General features: G+C 39.5%; 1 protein-coding gene across 2 annotated transcripts; it reads left to right on the top strand.

Moving 5' to 3' along the window:
- The first annotated feature begins 847 nt into the window (after positions 1 to 847).
- On the top strand, positions 848 to 8,706 carry crip1 (cysteine-rich protein 1). Of its 2 annotated transcripts, none has more exons than XM_078175197.1 (5): positions 848 to 1,026; positions 5,473 to 5,567; positions 7,214 to 7,271; positions 7,534 to 7,578; positions 8,079 to 8,706. In XM_078175197.1, the coding sequence occupies exons 1-4, from the start codon at positions 987 to 989 to the stop codon at positions 7,569 to 7,571; spliced, it is 231 nt and encodes a 76-aa protein (XP_078031323.1). In that variant the 5' UTR covers positions 848 to 986; the 3' UTR covers positions 7,572 to 7,578; positions 8,079 to 8,706. The 2 variants fall into 2 exon arrangements, with proteins under 2 accessions (XP_078031323.1, XP_033497686.1); XM_033641795.2 differs by lacking the exon at positions 8,079 to 8,706 and adding an exon at positions 7,750 to 7,957 and having other exon boundaries at positions 849 to 1,026.
- The last annotated feature ends 13,415 nt before the right edge of the window (positions 8,707 to 22,121 follow it).

Raw genomic sequence — 22,121 nt, 5'->3', positions numbered from 1 at the left:
ATACATTCTTTTGATAGTTATACTTTGTATTATAAATCTGAGTCTGCAAAGTAACTATCCATCCATCCATCCATCCATCCATTTTCATCCGCTTATCCGGGGCCGGGTTGCGGAGTCAGCAGGCTGAGCAGAGTGTTTCATACATCCCTCTCCCCAGCAACACTTTCAAGCTCCTCCTAGAGGACCCCAAGGTGTTTCCAGGCCAGATGAGATATGTAATCCCTCCAGTGTGTTCTGGGTCTGCCCCAGGGCCTCCTACCAGTGGGACGTGCCCGAAACACCTCAAACGGGAGGCGCCCAGGAGCAGCAGCTCTACTCTGAGCTAACTCCGAATATCCGAGCTCTTTGCACTATCTCAAAGTAACTGAAGTTACCAAATAATGTAGTGGGGTAACAAGTACAAATCTTGCCCATTAATTGGAGAGGAGCAGAAGTATAAAGTAGTGTTAAGTGGAAATAAAATGGAAGTTATCAAGAACCTCAAAGTTTTACTTGAGTAAAAGTACTTAGTTACTTTCCACTCCTGCTGAACATGGTGCTTTTACTGTAATGGTCACTGTGCTGTACTCCATTCATCAGCTGTGACAGTAAAAATAAATAAATAAATGAAATACTGAGGAAAAAATGGGCACTTTAATAGAACAAATATTATGGGTCAAATGGGATTTCTTATTTAACTGCAAAAAAACGAGGAAGTTTGCTTTAATACTTAAATTTCAGTGCCCTAATGTGTTGTTTTCTGCACATACACTCACACAGACTCAACACAAGCCTCTCCCACTGTTGAGAAAAAAAACAAAGTTTCAGTTGAACTATTTCCTCGGTGCTATAAATAAAGGACGCAGCGCACATCTGCACCTCAGAGCGAGGCGTGGTCTCTCACAGCAAACAGGTGGGCCGGTCGGTACAGCTGCGGTCACACTTCATCCACAGGATACCCTACTGTGTTTTCTCTCCGCTAAACTCACACATACAGCTGCGACAAGATGCCAAAGTGTCCAAAGTGCAATAAGGAAGTTTACTTCGGTAAGATTATTTATTTAATTTTCTGACTTTTGTTTTGATTTTACATGCAGAGAACATCGTGTTTCGGCATTAACATTTCCTGGTTTAAAGAAGTGGCTTTTCTGCTCGGATGAGGAAACAGACGAGCACATGACAGCCAGCAGGGAGTTTTAATTTATATATTATGCGAATAAAATATTAAATGATCCGTTCAGAACTTTTGAAAATTAACACTGAATGTTGCATTTTAGTGTCACATTCAGATAATTTATTTGAGCAACGGTGCTGCATTCAAAATGATGTACATAAGGTCAAAGTGCTCCTCCTGCCACTTTTACATTATAGGACCATTTTTATTGATGCAGTAACAAGTAACCAGTACTTTTATTTTGTAGGTGGTTGAAGTTTTAACTGTTTTAAGTACTCTTGGGTAGTTTAATAAATAATGCATCGTATTATAGTATGCACATATGTTCAACTTTTGTATGTACAATTATCATTTGCAATGTAATCAAGTATTATTGTGAAATAAATACATTTGAGTTAAGAGTCATAATATATATGTTCCTTGGAAATTTAGTGTAGTATAAGTAGAAAGTAGAAATTTGAGATATTTGAGTAAAACACCTCAAAACTGTGCTTAAGTACAGTACTTGAGAAGATGTAGTTACTTTCCACCACTGAGAAGTAGTTTTTCTTGCTTATACCTCTATACTTTTACTTAAATACAGTTTTTTGATGCAGGATTTTGTAAATGATCTAATTGCTTCTTCCAGCATTGATTAATTAACATGTAAACAGTATTTTAATGTTTAAAGTTGGCTGAATTGAAGCTAATTTTGACCACTTTAAACTACTTTATGTACTTTTGGGTACTAGTATAATCTACATTGCATCCTATTTTAGAAACTGAGACTTTGGATTGTTAAATCTTACTTTGAAGAGTAACTAAAAAGTGCAATATGTTGCTCTGAAGAAGTAGAAAGCAGCAGAAAATGGTACAGTACTTTATATTTATGTAGCCTATGTGTATAGATTTTTGCAGATTAATGAACAGTAGTTTCAAAAGGTCACTGCACTCTGTAAGCTTTCTTGTTATCGAGTTACATTGGGGTTATCTCTGCTCCTAGCAGAAACTGAATTGTCTTTCCCGATGACTGATGAGCTACATGAATAATGACTCTATGCAGCAGAGGAAGCAGGTTTCCTCTGTCCTGAAACGCAGCTCCATCCTCTTAGGTCTGCCTCATGGGGATACTATCAAAGCAGGGAGCAATTACTGCATCCGGGGAGCAAAGGGACAGCTCCATTTTATTCATGTCTTAATCCATTTACCACATTGTCTGCAGCTCAGTAGTGCAACAGAGTAAATCTTCTCTAGGGGAGAAGCGCGGAGGCTGTGGCCCAATACGGAATACGAAGCCAAGTCTTTGGACTGTCAGTCAGATGAATTGACCATGCGGCTGGGGGAGCCATGCTTCTCATTCTTCCTTTTCATGGATAAACTTCCCCCATCTGGCCAAAACAAGCAAACCAATTTGTTTCGGCCAGAACGAGTCAACCAAATAAAATATGTTCTTTTCTAAAATATGGCTGAGAGGAAAAGTAGTCTGAAACAAAGCTCCTTTATGTGGGAGCACTGTTTCATCATTATTCTTAACAGTCTGCATCAATTTCCCACCCAAACCACCTCTATAAACTTGCTCCATGTCTTACTCCTTCACTGTGATCACCTCCATCACACCTCACAGCTCCACTGCCCTCTCGCTCTCCGTCTTTTTTGCAGCTCATCTGTCTTAATGTCTCTAAGCTCTCAGATGGAAACAATCAGGCTACCGCTGCCTCACTGAATGATGAGGGGGGAACTTGGTCCAGGTCCAGATACAAAACGAGGACAAGACCACAAAAAGAAAAAAAAATTAAATACTCCGCTCTTGCTTTCCACTGCAGGACTTAAAATTAATGTTGGAAGCAAGGAAACTAACGTGAACTAACATGCAGGGTAGAGTACATATTTCCTATTGTACAGATTGTGCTTGAGGGCATCAACGGAAAAAGGCAAGTTTTGTTACCTTCAGACAGTGCCCGGCTTGCCTGTTTCCAGTCTTTTTGCTTAGCTATGCTAACCTAGACATAGTGGTACTAAACTTCTCATCCAACTCTTCCCGAGAAACCGAGTAAGGAGCTTGTTCCAATATGTCAAACTATTACTTTCATTAGTTAGATTTACAGGTGATAAGCAGAGTTTCTCAGCTTTGCACAGAGCCCGGCTAGCCTGGCTCCAGCTTCATATTTACCATTAAGACATGAGAATGATATCAGTCTTCTCAACTTAGTCTTCCCAAGAAAGCAAGTAAGTGGCTTATTTCCCAGAATGTCAAACTACTCATTAAAATTGATGAGATTTAAAGGTGTTCAGCAGACTAGCTGTTTCCCTTTGTTTATGCTAGGCAAAGCTTTTGGTTGCTTCATATTTATATGCTTACCAACAGATGCAAGACAAAATGTTGAACATTTACTATAAATGTAAGGGTACAGCCAGCAGCTGGTTGGCTTAGCTTGGCACAAAAATGGAAAACAGAAGGAAACAGCTAGCCTGGTTAGTCCTAGCTACCCTGTCCAAGGTTAACGAAATCCACCTACCCGCCACAAGTCACAGTGTTTGACTAAGAATAATTAATAAGTGATTTTTTGAGGTTTAAGTAGTCAAACTTTTATTGCCTTCGAACAGAGCCAGGCTAGCTGTTCCCCCGTTTCCAGTCTTTATGCTATGCTAAGCTAAGCTAAGCAGCTGCTGGTTGTGGCTTTATATTTGGCGCACAGTCATAATACTGGTATCAGTGTCCTTATCTAACCCTAACAGCCAGAGATGCCTATTACTTTAAAACATTAATATTTAGTTCATCGCCATGCAAACATCTCCAATAAACATTTTTCCAGTGCAAAGACATTTAAAAAAATGACTGATTGAATGCTCACATCTTGACTATATCTGCAATAGTTAGATTTTTTAAATCCTCAACAGTGTGCAAAAAATAGTCTATCATCACTTTGGAGTCTAACAAAGAAATCAGTGGTCTACATGGAACCATTCAATCAACATTCTCAAATAGTAAGAGGAAAAACTTAACTTATGAACCTATTCTGAACGTCTTTTCACCATCACAGTTGTTTTTAACGCCTTTAAAAAGTCAAAATGTTAACTGCTGTATTTAAGGTCATTCACTTAACTCTAAATGCTTCGGACTGCATTCTTGGCCTTTTTTTTAGCTTGACAATCTGTTATACAACCTCGCCATGAATCTTTTTTGGGATGGAATGAGATGAATAGTTAAGCTGCCTCCCTCACTGTGTGTTTTTCCATTCAGATATGTGTCTGTTTGTGTACATTGGACCATCTCCATAATGCTCCAGTCAGCAGTTAGTTGATGCAGAGAGCACGATTATTCTTCATGTCTTTCACACACCATTTCCTCCCATATCATCAGGTAAAATAAATAGCCCATGCACACACACACAAAAAAAACATGCTTTACCAGATTCATATGAAATCAAGTGTAAAACCACATTACATGGGTGTCATTGCAGCAGATAAGAATGGACTCTGAGCACCACTTTAGCTGTGAGACTCCCCTCCAGACCAGACAGACTTGTTTGCTCAGTCAACTAATTTATTATTTGAAGTTAAGTACAGTAATTATTTAGGGTCAAACAAGCTCCTCCACATTTTGCTGAATTGTTTTCATGCCGCTAACCTGAGAGGCTGACCTCACCCTGGGCACTTTCCCTGTTTCCGCTGCCTGTTGTGTAATCTCATGCCACATCAGGCTATTTTTAGGAAGGAAATACATCATATACTAATATTGTGGGAAGGTTTAGAGACCACCTGAAACCGCTTGTTTCCATTTGTTCATTCATCCACTGCCATGTCTCTTTTATGTTTTTAGAAACTCTGCAGATATCAATCAAGTTCTGTGCTCCTCTGTTGCAACATGTTTGGTAGAAACAACATCAGATCAAGATAACACTTCCTCCATTTTTTAGCATTTCCTGTGCTTGCCCTCTCTGACTTTATGAATCTACTGAGCAAATTTTTTCCATCTTTGCATGTAGATTCTTGGCCAGATTCTCGCTCATGATTGTGTGACGAGTCTCAAAAGTCATCTAAACTCGTGCATTAAAGACCTGAAACTGAAGACTGTCGGGTTCCTCCCAAGTTTTACAATCCTCCTGATGAGTGTTTGTGCAGATCAGCCCTGCAGACAGACAGTCTTTATCAGTTTATGAGCAGAAGGACAGATTCCTCAGGGACACTCAGTCCTCCTTTCCCCCCGGCACCACACCCAAACAATGTTCTCCAAGTTATCTGCAAGACCTGATCATATTAGTCCAAAACTGATAATGTGACCCTGTGACACTTGCATTTCCTCCACAGACTAATCTTGTCTTTTACTGTGTGTTTGGCAGCCGAGAAGGTGACATCACTGGGCAAGGACTGGCACAGGCCCTGTCTGAAGTGTGAGAAGTGCAACAAGACGCTGTCATCAGGCTCACATGCAGAGGTGAGACACCTGAAATACATACATGAATACAAATCTGAATCTCCACTCTGTTATTGTTTTTACAGTATTTAGGTTTAAGATTTAACACTTGAAAGCAACAAAAGTTAAAATAAATGTTAAAATTTAAAAGATAAGCCTTCAATATTAGTTTTATTTTTATTTAAAAAACTTGCACTTGCTTTACAAAAGATTTACTAGACTAAGGTATCAGCATATATTTCAGCAATATATATATTGCTATGCTAGCTATAAGGATGTCAACGAATAACCGTTAATCTAGTATCTGCCGAGAATATTTTTGACCGTTTACGAATGTTGGCATGTAGGTTAATTGTGCCACTCTTCAGTTTTCTTCTGTGCACCACCCAGGTCTGATGGTAGCTAACGTTAGCATTGTTAACTGCTGTTAGTGCCATTAGCAGCAGCAGCAGCAGCAGCAGCAGCACGGCTAGTGGTGCTAACATAGCTAACAGTGCTAAAGGGGTTTTGTGGCTGGAACTAAAGCCATTAGCTTACTGGAGTTACCTGAGGGTAGACCAGAGAGTAGCCACTAAGTGTCCGCAGCAACGCTATCCCGCCACTGGGATGCAAGCAAGCAGCTTAATTTGGGGCCACAGAATCCCTGTTAAATGTGTTAGCACCACTAGCTGTGTTGGCACTGCTAACAGCACTAGCAGGGCTAACAGTAGTTAAAAATGCTAAAAGGGTTTGCAGTTCAAAATAGAGCCACTTACTCAATGGGTCTACCTGAGGAGAGTCTATACGGTGGGCACAACGTTTCCTCAGCAATGTTGTTGAGTCAGGGCAACACTAAAAGCCTTTATGGCCAAATGAGCAGCGCCGCTAGCAGTTCCCATCTTATCCTGGTGGTATGCCAAAGCTTATGTTAGCTTACCAGTGACTATGGTAATGTGGCTAGCTGCCTGCTGTCTGTCAACCAAGCCAAGGGAAAATAGAACAAAAAGCAAGATGTTTACTTCACAAAAAAATTAAATTTCACCATCTCTAAGCGGACAGCCTCTTTTATTTCACATCTATTTTCTCCCCTTAAAAATTAACAGGTTCATTACCAGTTAATAGGTGTCAGACTATCAAAAGCAAAATCAATCAAAATTGACATCCCTAGCTAGGTACTACGATTCAAAAATGGCCAAGGACAGTGTAAGATGATGGATGAGGTTAGCTAGTAACCCCAAATCATATGGATAAATGTATGTATACACACCCAAGTTCAAGATGACTCATCAAAAATCTTTACAAGACGAGAAAGAGGGATTTTGACATGAAACACTTTTTAAAATCACAAATATTTAGCATATAACGAGATAAATGAACAATCGACAAACAGCATTAGAACTTGGAGAAGTTTTTTTTTATTTCAAAATACATGGGTTTTTATCTGTAGTTTTGACAAATAATAAACATTCATACTTAAATCATTAAAATATTTAAATGATACACAAAGGTTGTAGAGTTGATGAGGACACAAGGCAATATTCACATGGAGAATAAAGTGTACAGATAAGAAGCAAATAAGCTCCAAAAAACTAAAACAGACTCCTTTTTATACACCAACGCTTTGTTTATATTTTAGATGTTGTGATATTTCCAATACGCCATTACTGATAAAACTCTGCCTCTTACAGCATGATGGCAAGCCATACTGTCACAACCCCTGCTACAGTGCAATGTTTGGACCTGGAGGTAAGCATGTTACGCTCAGTAACCTTTGGTCTTGAGACTCTCAGCCAGGAACGCCCTGTGTGAGGATGATGTTTTGTATCTGTGTCGAGACTGTAAAGTATACACAGTCACCTGACATGGTCAAACACTCAATAAACTAGCTGTTACATAATTCGTAACATATCGTTAAACTCTCATCTTGCATGAAAGAAGACATTATCTCTCAGAGTTTCAAAGTCTCAAATGTTAGTTCACCGATTCCTTCCTGTCTTTGTCCTCGCAGGTTTTGGACGTGGTGGAGCCGAGAGCCACAAATATTAAATGAAAGGTAACCACATACTCTTCATGCACTCACCACATTATTTGCTTATGTCATTATAATATTTGTGTATGTCCAACATTTTCATGCCATTTGTTTAACCAACGGACCTTGACTCTAAGCAAATCCATGCTTGTACTTTGCACTGCCTGACGTGTGTTTTCTCTGCTCCATCATCAGGCTCTACGTTGCCTGGAAACTAGACTGAAAAAGCCAGCATTGCTCACGAGTCCCAATAAAAACCAGCAAACAAACTGTGTTCTCATTCAGAAGAAACATTTTGTGTGCATGTGTTTTTATTTTGTTTTTGATTTCTGGTTTCTAAACATGATTGCATATTCTCGTGATGTAGCAATGAAATAGTCTGATTAAACACTTGTTAAAATTTGTCATTTCTCCTTTTATTGTATTTTTACTTTCTCAGCAGTCCTTGTTTTAAACACACTGACATGAAAATGACCTCTTTTTTTTTAAAATATTTTTCTGGGCTTTTTGCCTTTAATTGACAGGACAGTGTGTGAAATGGGGAGACAGAGAGAGAGAATGGGGACTGACACGCAGCAAATGGACGCAGGCCAGACTCGAACCTGCGACTGCTGCAGCGAGGCAATGCCTCTGTACATGGGGCGCCGGTACTATCCACTACGCTACCGACGCCCCATGACCTCAAGTTTTTAGAGCCTTTAAACCCTTGAGCTTTATGTTGACTGGTTACATAATTCTTCATAAAATATTATATTAAATATATATATTTTGCAGTGATTTTGAATTCGATAACCATCAAGCTTTTTTAAAAAATAAAAGTCATCATGGAGTAGTACGAAGTAGCACAATAATCTCACCCCATGGTCAATGTCCTGGAGCTTTTAGTCAAATCACATGATATTCCTCAGCAAGGAATTTGATTAAATTTTCATTTTTCTAGTGGTTTTACTCATCCATGTTGGCCATGTTTTGCTCTTTACAAGTATGATGTGGATGTAAGAGATGTAAGGAGTGCCCTGATTGCAACCACAAACAGCAATGTCTTAGGTGTGAGTCTAGCTGGTGCCTTTAATTGCATGCCTCCTCCCTCATTTCCTGTTGTCTCACCAATGTCTGCCATCAATAAAGGTGTAAAAACATCCGAAAATATAATTATATACAACTGGGGAATTTGTGTTTATGGTATGCATCTTAAACCACTCAACCACCAGGAAAACCCTAATATTTCTGATATATTTTTTTAGATTTTTATTTGTTTAAGAATCTACAAACATCACACAAATCAGCAGCATAACATAACAAGTGAAAATATTTTGTAACCAACATGTTAAAACACATAAAACATGCAAGAAAGACAGAATCTAAAACTAAAACTAAATCAGTGTTACCTAAATCAAACACATAAATAGCCACAGGAATACACCTAAACCATTTGAGGGCACCAGTATGAACAAAACTTAAAACATAAACACATACAGGCCCTGGCGTTATTACCATGCTGAGTATGGAGAAAGTTTATCCTTGACCTTGGAAACAGTTGTTCAGAAAAATGGAAATTTTAACATCTACAACTCCATGACAACTGGATGATATTTATGTCTGTAACCCAAGTTCCCAAACAACCACAAAATGAATAAATGCCAAGAGCAGCTAATGGCATTGACTAAAAACAGGTGTAGGCTGAAGCCATAGATTATAGTGTGTCTCTCTCACAACACAAAATACACAAAATGCACGAACAAGCGACATTTGTGTTTCATTTTACAGCCGATTACAAGAAGAAGCTGAAAAATGCTTCGCTGCCAAACATCCTCTGCGAGTTTTCATCAGTTGCCTCAGTGTCTGTGGCCTTCGTCATGATTTTCCTGTGACAGTGAACGTCTTTGTTGCAGAGAGAAAAACAAACAAACAAAAAAAAAAAACAGGGTGACAGCCAGACGGACGGACAAGCACACTGGCTGTCTGTTGGGTCTTGTTTGTGTCTGTTGCCATAGCAACTGTCAGGCCGGGATGGCAGGGGCATAGTTGGAGGGTGGCGGCTGCTACGTGATTCATGGGCAGCGAGGGTGGCCGTGCAGAGCAAAAGTTTGGCAACGGAGCCCAAAAGAACCAAAGAGGAAGCATCTGGTGGATCTGCAAAGACTCAGGCCGGCCTCAGCTGCTCCGGGTACCCACAATGCACCAGCGTGAGCAGGGCTGGGTTTGGGATTCCTTTAATGTTAAACCTATCCATTGCTAGGAGACACTGTAAGATGTTTTGAGCATGCATCGGTGAAGTTAAACACTGCTGCTGCTGAGACTGAAGGTTTATTTCTGACCTTCGGAAACAGCCCAAAACCACAAGGTCCATTTAGTAGCTGTTCTGGAGCTTTCAATTACCCTTCCTCAGCAGAGCTATTCAATTTAATTAAAATACAGGGACAAAACACACATGCATGGTTTAAACAAAAAAATGGGCAAGTCAGTTGTATGTTCAGAGATTAACTGCTATTAAAAATTCGTGATCATTTTAATCAGTGGGTCTTGATCAAAGTTACGAGGTTTATGCTTCCTGTCTTCAGTGTAGTGTTTCACTGTTTTGACATGGTGTTTAGATTCCTCCTGTGACAATAACAGTTCTCATTTTCAGAATGCAAATCATCTCCCCCTCGCTCTTTATCGCCTTTTTTAATCACAGGAAATACCACGTTTCGGTCGTCATGGTGACGCATCCAGATGTTTGTGTGAAATTAAGCTCACAGTTTGATGGTGTAGACATATAGGCTATACAGTAGGCACCTCAAGATATATTTCTGGCTCCTGATAGTCTCACAGCACATACTTTGTTCATGATGTCGAGGCTTAACGAGGTTAATTTCCTGACATAATCATAATGGAAGCATGGGGCAGGCAGTAAACACATCTATAAAGCACTTACAGTGACTTACACTGCACTTCATTGCAGTCATTTTTTTTTATCTTTTGAGCAGGAGGAGAGGGAAGCCGAGGACCTGCTGTGTCAGTGTGAATCAGAGGCCCTCAGTCATGAAACTGTAAAATTAGACTCATAAACTTATTAGGGGCTGGAAAATAAGGGGAGAAGTGTCTCACGGCTATTATAACTCATGCAGACATGGGTGGCCTTAATTCCTCAGCTCAAGATTAAGAAATACATTAATTAAAAAGACAGCAAATGTGTGGTTTAGTTCACTTGACTGTTCTTTTATGAGTGGGAAGAGTAAAATATTGCACATCTACAAATGTTACAGATACCATTCATTCAAAGATCAATTTTTGTTGTTGACACACCAATAAAATAATAACCTATTTATTATATGAGAAAAAAACACCACGTCAGACATACAAAAATAAATAAAACTAATTACAAGGAGAATTACAGGCTCAAACTTCCAAAATAACAACATAAACAACATATGACCTTCTTTTTAAAGTGGAATTTAAAATTATCAATTTGGCGACCCCTTGTGGTAGTTTTAAAGACAGCTACACTGAACCACCTCATTATATTCTCCTTAATAGACACTCAGTAGTTTATGAGCAATAAAGTGATTTCAGACATGTATTAATCAAATCATTTTGTGTAATCACTGATAGGTATGGTATATAAAAAGCACTGCATTATGGTATTGTTTGCTGGAACTAGTAGTGTTCGCGTTATGGACACTTTTTTTTCGTTTCGGTGTTAAAAAAGTAACAGAGCACATTAACTCAAGTGCTGTTCTTAAAACATTTTGATAGACTTGTACTGTGCTTATGTATTTCCATTTATGCTCCTTTATATTTTTACTCCATGGCATTTTGTAGGGAAATATTGTACTTTTTACTCCTCTATATCTATCTCACAGCAGTAATTACTTACTTAGATGAAATGTTTAAAAAGAAAACTATGCGTGAGTTTCTAAAATAATATATTGTTAATGGCGGAACTACCAAATAGTATCATATATAAAGTACGGTTATTAAAATTAGCTCTAATTCAGCTGGCTACAACATTAACAGTAACCTTATAGTAATAATAATCAGATAATTCGGTATATGATACAGTAGTGTTACAATGACAGGGACCGAGGATGACACTGACATGCTGTTGACATGCAAATACAACTTTTCTAATTTCTGGCATCACAGAAACAAAACGTGCTGCAGAATTTAAGGATCCAATACCTATGTTGATGCTAACTCTGCACATTTGCATTCACATCAGGAAATATAGGTTCAAGTCTGCATGTCAAAGTTAATGGACATTTTTATTTCTTTTTTTTTAAGAGGTTGAGAGACTAAGAAGCAACAACTCTAAGTCTTGTAAAAGAGGATCTATAGGCCCTTTAAGAGATTACCACAGCATGTCCGCTCTTCCTGCTTTTATGACAGACAATAAGTGAGACTGAAGAAGGGGAAGAATACTTCATATCCTCGAGCCTAACAGTGAGGACTTTAAACTGTATCACATGTGTGAAACTGTGGAAGTCATAAAATCAGGCCTGCCAGTTTTAATATGAACACACACACGCCTCTGCCAAAAGGCTATTATTGTTCTTAACATCTGTCTTTTCTACAAGAGTTAACTTTTTAAAGTAGACCACTTAAAATAATAAAGTTTATTTGTGAAAATAATCTTTACATTTGCCAGTCTGTGAACACGTGGTCCACTTTAAGAGTTTCCACTTCCATAAACTTGTTCATGAAATTTTGGAGAGTTTAAAAAGGGCGTGAACAGGAAATACACCATATACTTTTCCCTCACTTAAAACACTCTCCTTAAAAATAACTAAGAAATAATTGTTACTAACTGTTAATGCAAATGTCACAGTTCTTCTTCCATTAGTATGGAGGATTTTTTTTTTTTGCTTTCATGGCAGTAATTCAGCCAAGGTTTATAATTTTCAACAAGGTTGTTGTTAAAACAAAATACATGATTGCTTCCCTGTTTGAGTGGGATACTGATGACGGCTCAAACTAAGAAGTTCTTACTATTTAACTCATTGATAAAATACAGAAAAGACAAGTGATCACTCTATAATCTATAATGGTCATAGTATAAATTTTAAGGGTCACAAGATGATTAATGAAAAAGGACAGAACCAAAAACATTTTTTCTCCATAGTATTATGTTGTTGTTTTTTTAGGCTCTTCTCTAATCATTCCAATAAAAGAATGTCTTCGCCTTAAACCTTAAAAGTTCACTTATTAACAGGTAATATCTAATTTGGTATAACATGTCAATTTGTGATCTTAAGAGGTTGTAGGTGGATTCTGTTATTATTGAACTGGGTCTGGCTAACTGTGTAAGCTAAGCTAACTGGCTGCAGCTTCATATTTAGCGTACAGACATGAAAGTACGTTCAATTTATTCCTTTAAAGGTCCAACTCGTTGAAGTGGTATCAGCTGATATTGAAGGCAAAACCCTCATGTTTTCTCCTGACTCTGTTGCAACACAGTCATCACCGGCCTAGCTCAAATTAAATCCAGTGTGAAATTCGGAAACATGCCCCAAACAACTTCTTGTTTTGAGAAATGGTAACTTGGGGAGTGCCTTCAGTCGTGTGAAGCATCCCCCAGAGTCCTGCTAGAGTCTGGCTGAACATATTAATCCAGAGGCTCCAGCAGAGGTTCATTTGTGGCAGCTGACCAGTCAGGCACTGTGGCGGTTACTGAGCAGAATCTGGTCCTCATTTCTGTCATTGACTATGCATGGCTGTCTCAGATACTCCCTCTGTTCAGAATCCCTCCCTCTATCACTCCTTGATTCCCTCCCTCTTATCCTTCCTATCCCCCTCCATCACTCCACTTCATGTTTTTGTATTCCCACCTCCCCGTCCTTCCATCCTCCCTCCCATCTCCTTCCCCATTACAAGGCTGCAGTTGATTAGTATCTGTTTCCACTGCAGCACCCTGTCTCAGCACATGTGTATAAATAGGCCCTCTGGCGTTGTAATTGCTAATAAGGATCCAGTGTGTGTGTGCAGGAAAAAAGAAAAGCTGCTGCCATAAACATTTGTGTGGTAGCCAGAGAGGGGATTCATCAGCGACTCCCAAGCCCAGGAGGAAACCTCTGCGCTGGGGAAGATAATGAGGCAGGCAGGCCTCTGAGTCTGGGCCTGGATCACTGACAAACATCTTGGAGCATCAATCATGTTTTTTTACCCTGTTTTAGCCAAAAGGTTAAGAGTCCTCCAATTAGGCTTCCAGCAGTTTAAATAACAAGGGCCTCCCACATTTGTGCTAATACTCACCAACATCAGTTTAGGCTGTTGTGAACATACTGAACTCTCCTCTCACTGAGTCTATGTAGCCCCTTTTACACTGTCTGTTCAAGGCTGGAATATCACACTGTTGTGCCACCTCACCGTGCTGAATATAACATACAATCACAGAATAGGGGGACAGAGCGGTCTCACCTTTAAGCCACTACAAGAGGTAGTAACAGCACCAAAACAATGTCTATATAAACAGGAAAGCTGACAGAACAAGATCATAGGCGGCACGGGTGTGACATTTTGATGATGTGTTATGCATGCAACCCACAGCGGCAGATTTAAATAGTAGTGGTTAGCAGTTAATAGCTAATTTAAAGAGTGTCCTCGGGTTCTCAGTTAGATCCAAACCCCTCGCTCCTTCACTGCTCCACCTCTCGTCCAAACATGGTCATTTCTCGCTCCAAAAAAGCAAGATGGCAACAGCAACGATGCCAAACTACAGGCCTCAAAACGGGAGTCCTATGTCTACTTATTTTCTATAGTCTATGATTAAGATCAAATATTGTGGGGGTGCACGCAAGCATAGATTGTGAAAAATAATGGACGGAGGTGTGATGTCACCCACTGGTTTGTGGACGTTTTGAAGCCATCACCATCTTGTTTTTTTGGAGCCAAATGTGACCATATTTAGACAAGAGGGTGGAGCTGTGGAGGAGCAAAGGGTAGGTCTGACTGAAAGCCCGAGTATACTATCTGCAGACAGCCCACCACTCAATGTGACCCCACCCTTAATTAATTATGTATATCTTTAAGCCTTAATAAAAATGTAAACGGGAGCGTTATATAAAAATTCACCCCCTGTGCAGTTGTTGCGACAGGTGTATTTAGCTATGTAGACCAAAACCATTTTTGTACCAGGCTGTGGTACATGTAAACATGTTTATTTCTGCTGTAAAGTTAGGCATTTTAACATGGGGGTCTACAGGGATTAACTCACTTATAGAAGCAGCCTCAAGTGGCCATCAGAGGAACTGCAAGTTTTGGCACTTTTCGCATTGGCCTTTAATTCTCTGCCCCAGAGGTTGCAGCTTGAGCTTGTTCTCCCCTGACTTCATGACTCATTTTGAACTGTGCTACCAGCATCTAGAGATGCCTGTCAGCTGACTTCTGTCCAGACTCTAATATCTCAACAACTACCACACTGGTAATGGTTCCCAGACGGTTAATCCTACTGACTTTGCTGATCCCCTGTCTTTTCCTTTAGCATGACATTTGTAGTTTTAACCCATGCTCTATGACAGACAGTGGTTCCCAACTGGTGGGTTGTGGTCCAAAATTGGATCACCATCTTAGTTCAGCCAGTTAGCATGCTAACATTTGCTGATTAGCTCTTGACTTGGCACAAAGTACAGTTAAGGCTGATGGACAAATTAAAACTTTGACCTGATGATGGCACTATATGAAAGTTGTTAAAATTCATCCTCTGGGGAAAATTAATATATGTATCAAAATTCATTGCAATCAATACAACAGTTTTTTTCGGCTTCTCAAATGTGAGGATTTGCTGCTTTTCTCTGTTTCTTATCATCTTAAATGGAATACCTTTTGGTAATTTGACGACCTAGGAGTCTGGGAAATTGTCAAACAGAGTTTAACTTTCTTCTGACTTATTATATAGCAAACTCCTCTGTGGCAGATACCACCTCCAGATTTGGCAGTATCTTGGCCCCAGGCTGAGAGTCCTCACATCACACCTCCTGTTGGGCTCAGCTCTGATGTCCAGGCATATCCGGTATCATATCAAGGCTGAGCATAATGACGAGTTGATGAGTGTTTTTGCATGTGTAAACTAGCCTATAAAAAAATCCCCACATTAATTTCCTCTCTTTACCTCCTACACACACTCTTCTTCTCACAGCACCTGGCCAGGATCGTCATTTTTTCTCTTGACACAATTGTCTAAACCTCGAGGGATGTGTGGACAGTTTAATTGTACTACGGCTGGGATAAATAACTTGTGGTCGTCTCTCTGTGTCCATGTGATGGATGCTTTGCAATACCAGTGCAAATATAAGTTATCATTAAGCTGGAGGAATTTCTCAGAAGTGTGTTTTTAAATCTAAAGGACAAGTGTAATTTTTCAAACTCAAGCGACACTGAGAGACGGATGTGAACGAGCTTTTGTGCAATTCTGTGATTCAGTGTTTCCCACTGAGATCCGCTAAGACATCACTCTGTTGTTTAATTCTCTCCAGCTGTACGATAAGTCAGATAAAGTTGTATTCTTGCACTCAAGATTCCTCTCCTCCCTTCCTCGACTCCCATCCCTTCTATTTGTCTTCCACCTCCTCCTCTTCCTCCCCCAGTTTGGAACAAGCAAAAAGACTACGCAAGGACACATCTGAGCTGCATGCTGTTCTTGTTTGCCTTTCCCAGATTGCCCTGCTGCTCGCCCTGGTGCTAGTGGGAGGTGGCAGCTCCCCTCATCATTTTATCTCCACTGTCAGATCCTACTGCACTACAGTTATCTCTTAACCATCCTACATGGTCAGTCATATACACACAGACATGGCAGCTATTTTACAATTTGCACACTGTAACTGTTTCATCAAAGAGGTAAAGACACACCAGGCAGTGCAAAATATGGAGACAGGTCTAAATAAAAAGAGAACAGAGGCAATAGACTGAACATACCCATAGTATAAATGCAAAATATGTATCTCGACTGAGCCAGTTTAAAGCAGTGGTTTTCAAACTTTTCGTGCCCAAGGCACACTTAAGGGCAAGCCAAAATCTCAAGGCACACCTGTATTTATAACTGTGCACAATAACTTCTATAACGTGTGTTATCACTCTTATCATGACACAAGACAATAAACTCACAAGACAAAAGATAAGACAGGTTGCTTCTGTGATACTGTCTACTGACAGTTCTTTTTGGTCGCTCCGTACAGTAAAGCGATCCATTGTCCCACTCACAGCTTTCTCCTTTTAAATGTTATCACCCCTCACACTGGCTGCCAATCAGGGCTTTTGAACTGTCACACACTTATAATTAGGGGTGGGGGAAATTTCCGATTCTTAGATGCATCGCGATTCGGACGTGGATGAATCTGAATCGATTCACAAACGTCCAAATTTCGATTATTTAAATCTGTTAATTAGAGTAATACAGAAGGTTCTAAATAATGCGGAACTAAGAAGCGCGGTACGTGTCATCTCCGGGACACTTTGGGATGCGCACCTGGAGCAGACACGCCGACACGCGCACAGAGGAAAACAAACATGGCTGACCGCTACCCACCTCGCCGTGAGAGCTGAACAGCTTCTTCTAATTTAAAAGCAGATGTGTGGAAATACTTCGGCTTCTACAACGTTGATGGCGGAAGCGAACTGGACAAGAGCCACGTTATATGTAAGCTGTGTCGTGCTAAAATAAAATACTTTGGCAACACAACAAACATGAGAAGCCATGTAACTCGATTCCACCTGACGGAGGAGTCAGGGAGATGGCAGGCTGTTGTTGCTGCGGCAACTATTGGCGCTACCGACCAGAGAACAATCGAGGAAGCAATTAGAAAGCTGCCACCCTCATCGGAAAAGGCGAAGCGAATTACGAAGGCCATCGCGGCATTTATTGCCAAGGATTTGTGTCCTTATTCTGTCGTGGAAAATCAGGGATTTCGAGCACTGCTGCATACACTGGAGCCCAGATACACCATCCCATCCCGACGCTATTTCACCAACACTCTACCATCAAACCAAAACAGAAGTCATGGCCTCACTGTTGAAGGCAGGCAGGTAGGAACGCAGTTACATGTGATGCGTGGACGTCTGTCGCCACCGAATCATTTGTTACTCTAAGTTAACTGCACATTTTATCTTGTGATTTAAGATACCTGTTGTTACCTTTGGTTCCGTACAACGAAGTTGTAACTTTACAGTTTGCAAGCATTTCCATTTATATGTTTAATAAAATATAATGGAAATGAATTCAACTCTTTCTTATTACAAATGCACTGTTTTTAAAAATTGCAAGTGTTGAATGCTTATTCAGTGAGACAAAAAGAAATGTGTGTTGTGAAAAAGTGCATCAATATACATAAATTAAAGATGCATCAATAATCGTTTTATAATCGAATCGTAGCCCCTGAATCGAATCGAATCATGAGGTGCCCAAAGATTCCCACCCCTACTCATAATTTCCTCATGCAAACAGCGACAAACAGGTTCCCCTAGAAGTTTTTTTTTTTAATTAAATCAAATTAAATTAGATTTTTTCTAGCCAGTGTTTGCCTCTAGTTGGAAATGGGGTGCACACAACACACTAATAGTCAATTAAAAAGTAATTCATAACTTTTTGTATAGGCCCAGTTGAATATTGCGATAATAATGTGTGGCTATCACAAAATACGACTGCACACCTGGTTTGGCATCACGGCACACCATTTGAGAACCACTGGTTTAAAGAATAGAAATATGTGGCTTTAAAAGACAAAAACTTTGCTCTGAAGTTTAGATATTTCCCTTTCTGTGTGTAATATGGTTGAAATCATTACCACCATTAAAGGTGTTTATAATAACATTAGCCACTTAATGTTGCACTCCACCTTCCACAGAATGCTGCAGGAGTGGGTCCTAAACCCCAGAAATGAGTTCTCATTTTAGCACTTCTGGTTCCCTCATCTCGAGGTCATTTGGGTTTCAGGTTAGATTAGTGAAACCGAGTCTGTATTTAACACAAGCTTAAGGGACTTAAACATTTTGTTCTACACCATAAAATACATCAGTAAAGTGAATTTTTAAGCCTTTACGTGTCTAAAAAAAGACGCTTGCTAACAAGTGGTTAAACATACCTGACATTAGTGTTTTACTCCTGGCGATCGCATTTACGCTTCAAAATCATAACAGTGGTGTTCGTTTGTAAGAACAAACTGTGTAAGTAGTTTGCCACAGATCTTATTTTTTGCAACAATCCAACATCCAATGGAAAAATCCCACTGGCTTTTTGATGAGGGAACCAGGGAGAAACTAACCTCTGTGCTGGCCTACAAATAACCGCAATGCCTGCTGCACTCTATTGCATTCAAGTCACAACACCTTTGTTGCTCAAAGCATAAATAGTTTCCAATTTGCATATTTCATGTTTAGAGGGAGTGAGGTGGACTAAGTAGAAAACACCCAGTGTATGCACTGAGTTTGCCGAGTGGACCCGCCACAACAAGGTAACGTCACGTTTAATTGCCTTTAACCTTAATCAGTGATTGCTAGCTGAGATTCATAATGCATGTAAAGAACGGACATGTATTATGGCTTTATAATGGCTGATTAACAACAGAAATCAATGCGGTGGCTAATATTACCTGCCGATGTATCATGCTTATTTGCCAAGTTTCGCAAGGGAAAACAGGAACACACGGAAAATAATATGCTGTAGTCAATTTGCTAAAGCCTGAGCTTAATTTATGTTATTATGCCAGTCACACACACATATTAACACTGCCTCTGCCAGGCAGCTGTCCATTATTTACTTACTTTACTGCAGAAAATGGCACTTCAGAATAACAGCTCTGAGCCCTAAGTTTTCTGGACTTACTGGACCGCCACCCACCAGTAGGGAACCACTGCTTCAGTTAACACCATGCCATCACCCTGCTTGTTTGTTGTTTTATTTTATCTTATCATATTTGGAAGGTAGAAAGGCCACTGACTTAAACTTCAGGCAAGGAAAGAAAAGGCTGTTTTATGTCAACAGCCTGCCAAAAGTGACATAACTCTCACTCTTTATAATGTGACGCCTGCGGGTCCGCTAGTAGGAGGTGTGTGCTCTGCTCCAGGGACAGTTGGGCGTCAGTAACATGGCTAACTGTTAGCATGACGAGGCTAATGTCACTAACGGTTATTAACAGTCCGCGTCAGTGTGAGTTAGTTTGGACCGTTGAACGGTCCTGTGTCGGACATTAGCCGCTACGGCTTTAGCTCCTGCTAAAAGTACAGATGTTAAACTGACCGTTAGAGCTACCTTAAGTCTAACCTGTGTTAATGACAGCAGCAACACAAACTTAGCTCATCTAATGGGGAATCTGGATGGTCCGGGATCAGACTCCCGGCGCTGAGCCTTAGCTAAGAACGTTAGCAACATTAGCTTTAGCTTACCTAGCAAGAAGAAAAGTGGACACCTCTGAGTTTGTTTTCAGGCCTTAAAAGTCCTTAAGCTGACTGCGACTAGTAGAAGCTGGTCCATAGTCATTCCGGTCTTGCTCCTTATTTTGTCACCAAAAACTTGGGATCGGTACTGGAGTGAAACCGGACTTAAACTCTGCCATTTTCCATTTTTTCCACACTAGCTGACGCCACTAAACTTGACCTGATGACACCGAGATACCACGTGATACCAGGTCGTCATCCTATTGGCTCATAAACCTCGTTAGAAGCGGCAACAAAACAATAATAATAATTATTAATAATAATAATTTATTTATTTATACATTTTAAGGAAGAGCAATACTTTTATTCCACACGTTTCTAAAAGCTCTTTTTTAAATATTGTTTGTCTAAAAAAATATTATCAATAAAACTTTATATAAAAAAATAACAACAAAATAAAATAATAAAAATAATATTTCCAACATTTATAAACAGCACAGTGTGGCAAAAAAGAGAGCAAAATCTCTTATAATACTACAATAAATTAACAAAATATAATAAGAATGATAAAATAATATTTGATATTGAAACATATAAAATATAATAATCAACTTAACCTTGAGCATAATGACCCACATTTAATCAGGCAAAACCCCGCATGTAAAATTAGGACTTATCCGAATATTAACTAAAATTTTGGCAACATAATATTGTTAAATGATAACATGACAAAATAAGAACATTGAATGACTGCTTGGCTCTATACGCACTAAATGCCAGGTATTCTTTTGGATCACCATTTTATGTATCATGTTGTTATATGGATTACTGTAAATTTATTATGTTGATCTGTTCTGTTCGACATCTATTGCACATCTGTCTGTCCTGGAAGAGGGGTCGCTCCTCAGTTGCTCTTCCTGAGGTTTCTACCATTTTCCCCCGTTAAAGGGATTTTGTTAGGGGAGTTTTTCCTAATCTGCTGTGAGGGTCCAAAGGACAGAGGGATGTTGTATGCTGTAAATTGTGATTTGTGATATTGGGCTTTATAAATGAAATTGAATTAAATGAAAAAAGAGAACATTTATAGGGTCTAATATTGGGATGCTTTTCTGTCTGGCAACATCATATTTTGATTTAAAAATAAAATGGGTGCATAGCCATTGTAAGACTGTATGAATCAAATCACTGAAAGGTATGTGGACACCAGATAAAACCACTTAAGATGCACTTCACTGCAGTTATATCCCTAAATTGGCCTCATGAATTTGCTTAAAAAACGGTAGGGATTAAATTAATTGGACTTCTCTACATGTGATATATCAAACAATAGCCATCAGACAGTGATACAACACAGCTTTGACTCTCAGCTGGTGTCACAACAGCGCCCTCTTCTGCTATTTGCTGGTATTTGAGTGCCTGAACTTCTGGAACAATGCTGCCCCCATGTGCAGCTTCTTCACTGAGAGCACCATCAACACCACCATTACTTTGATTTTTGGAAAGAGTCTTGGTTTGCTGTTAGATAATGGAACAAATAAAAAAAACGACACACTCAAAGGCTTCATGAATATTTTAAAACTTTAATATACAGTGCTTCATAAATCATTACTAAAAACACAGGTGGTAAAAATCAAATCGAAACAAATAAGTTACACTGTAGTAAAAAGCACTTGAGATTCCTTTCTGTTTTTCATCATTAGTGTGAACCCCATATATGAAAATAGCATAGAAAGTATGCAAACATAGAATTTCATTCATATATATTTTTCTAATCTTTAGCTAAATAAACCTTTTGTCCCCTTAAAATTCCCTTAACCGACTGGATGAAACGAGGAGAGTTTACAGCTGTGTGTTTGTGTCGACGGCCTCCATTTCATCCATAATTCTGCTTTAAAAAAACTTTGAAAACCTTTTTCGTGACGACAACCTTCCCCCTGCGAGAACCTCAAGACAAGCCTAAATAAAAAGGAAATATAAATTAACATACCAAACATGTGAACAGTCTGCAAAACCTTTTTTTTTTCATTGACTGGCGTACAGTTTAACATTTGACCTCTCACACACACTTAACAGTATGTACACACACGCGCGCGCGCGCGCGCACACACACACACACACACACTCACACTCAGTCTGTGCATAGACCCAGGTTTAACTTGTGGAGTAACTGGTAATTGGAGCCATTTCTCCCCCAACTTCCCCACTGTGGTTTGTCCTTTAAA

The sequence above is a fragment of the Epinephelus lanceolatus genome, chromosome 15, assembly GCF_041903045.1.
Source record: "Epinephelus lanceolatus isolate andai-2023 chromosome 15, ASM4190304v1, whole genome shotgun sequence".
In the NCBI taxonomy this organism is placed as follows: Eukaryota; Metazoa; Chordata; class Actinopteri; order Perciformes; family Serranidae; genus Epinephelus; species Epinephelus lanceolatus.
This window is presented reverse-complemented; position numbering and strand designations above follow the sequence as displayed.

Bases quoted from the DNA above. Each gene is read 5' to 3' on its own strand.
- crip1 (XM_078175197.1), top strand. From the start codon at position 987: ATGCCAAAGTGTCCAAAGTGCAATAAGGAAGTTTACTTCG. The intron at 5,568-7,213 runs GTGAGACACCTG...TGCCTCTTACAG, and splicing joins CATCAGGCTCACATGCAGAG to CATGATGGCAAGCCATACTG. The intron at 7,272-7,533 runs GTAAGCATGTTA...TTGTCCTCGCAG, and splicing joins TGCAATGTTTGGACCTGGAG to GTTTTGGACGTGGTGGAGCC.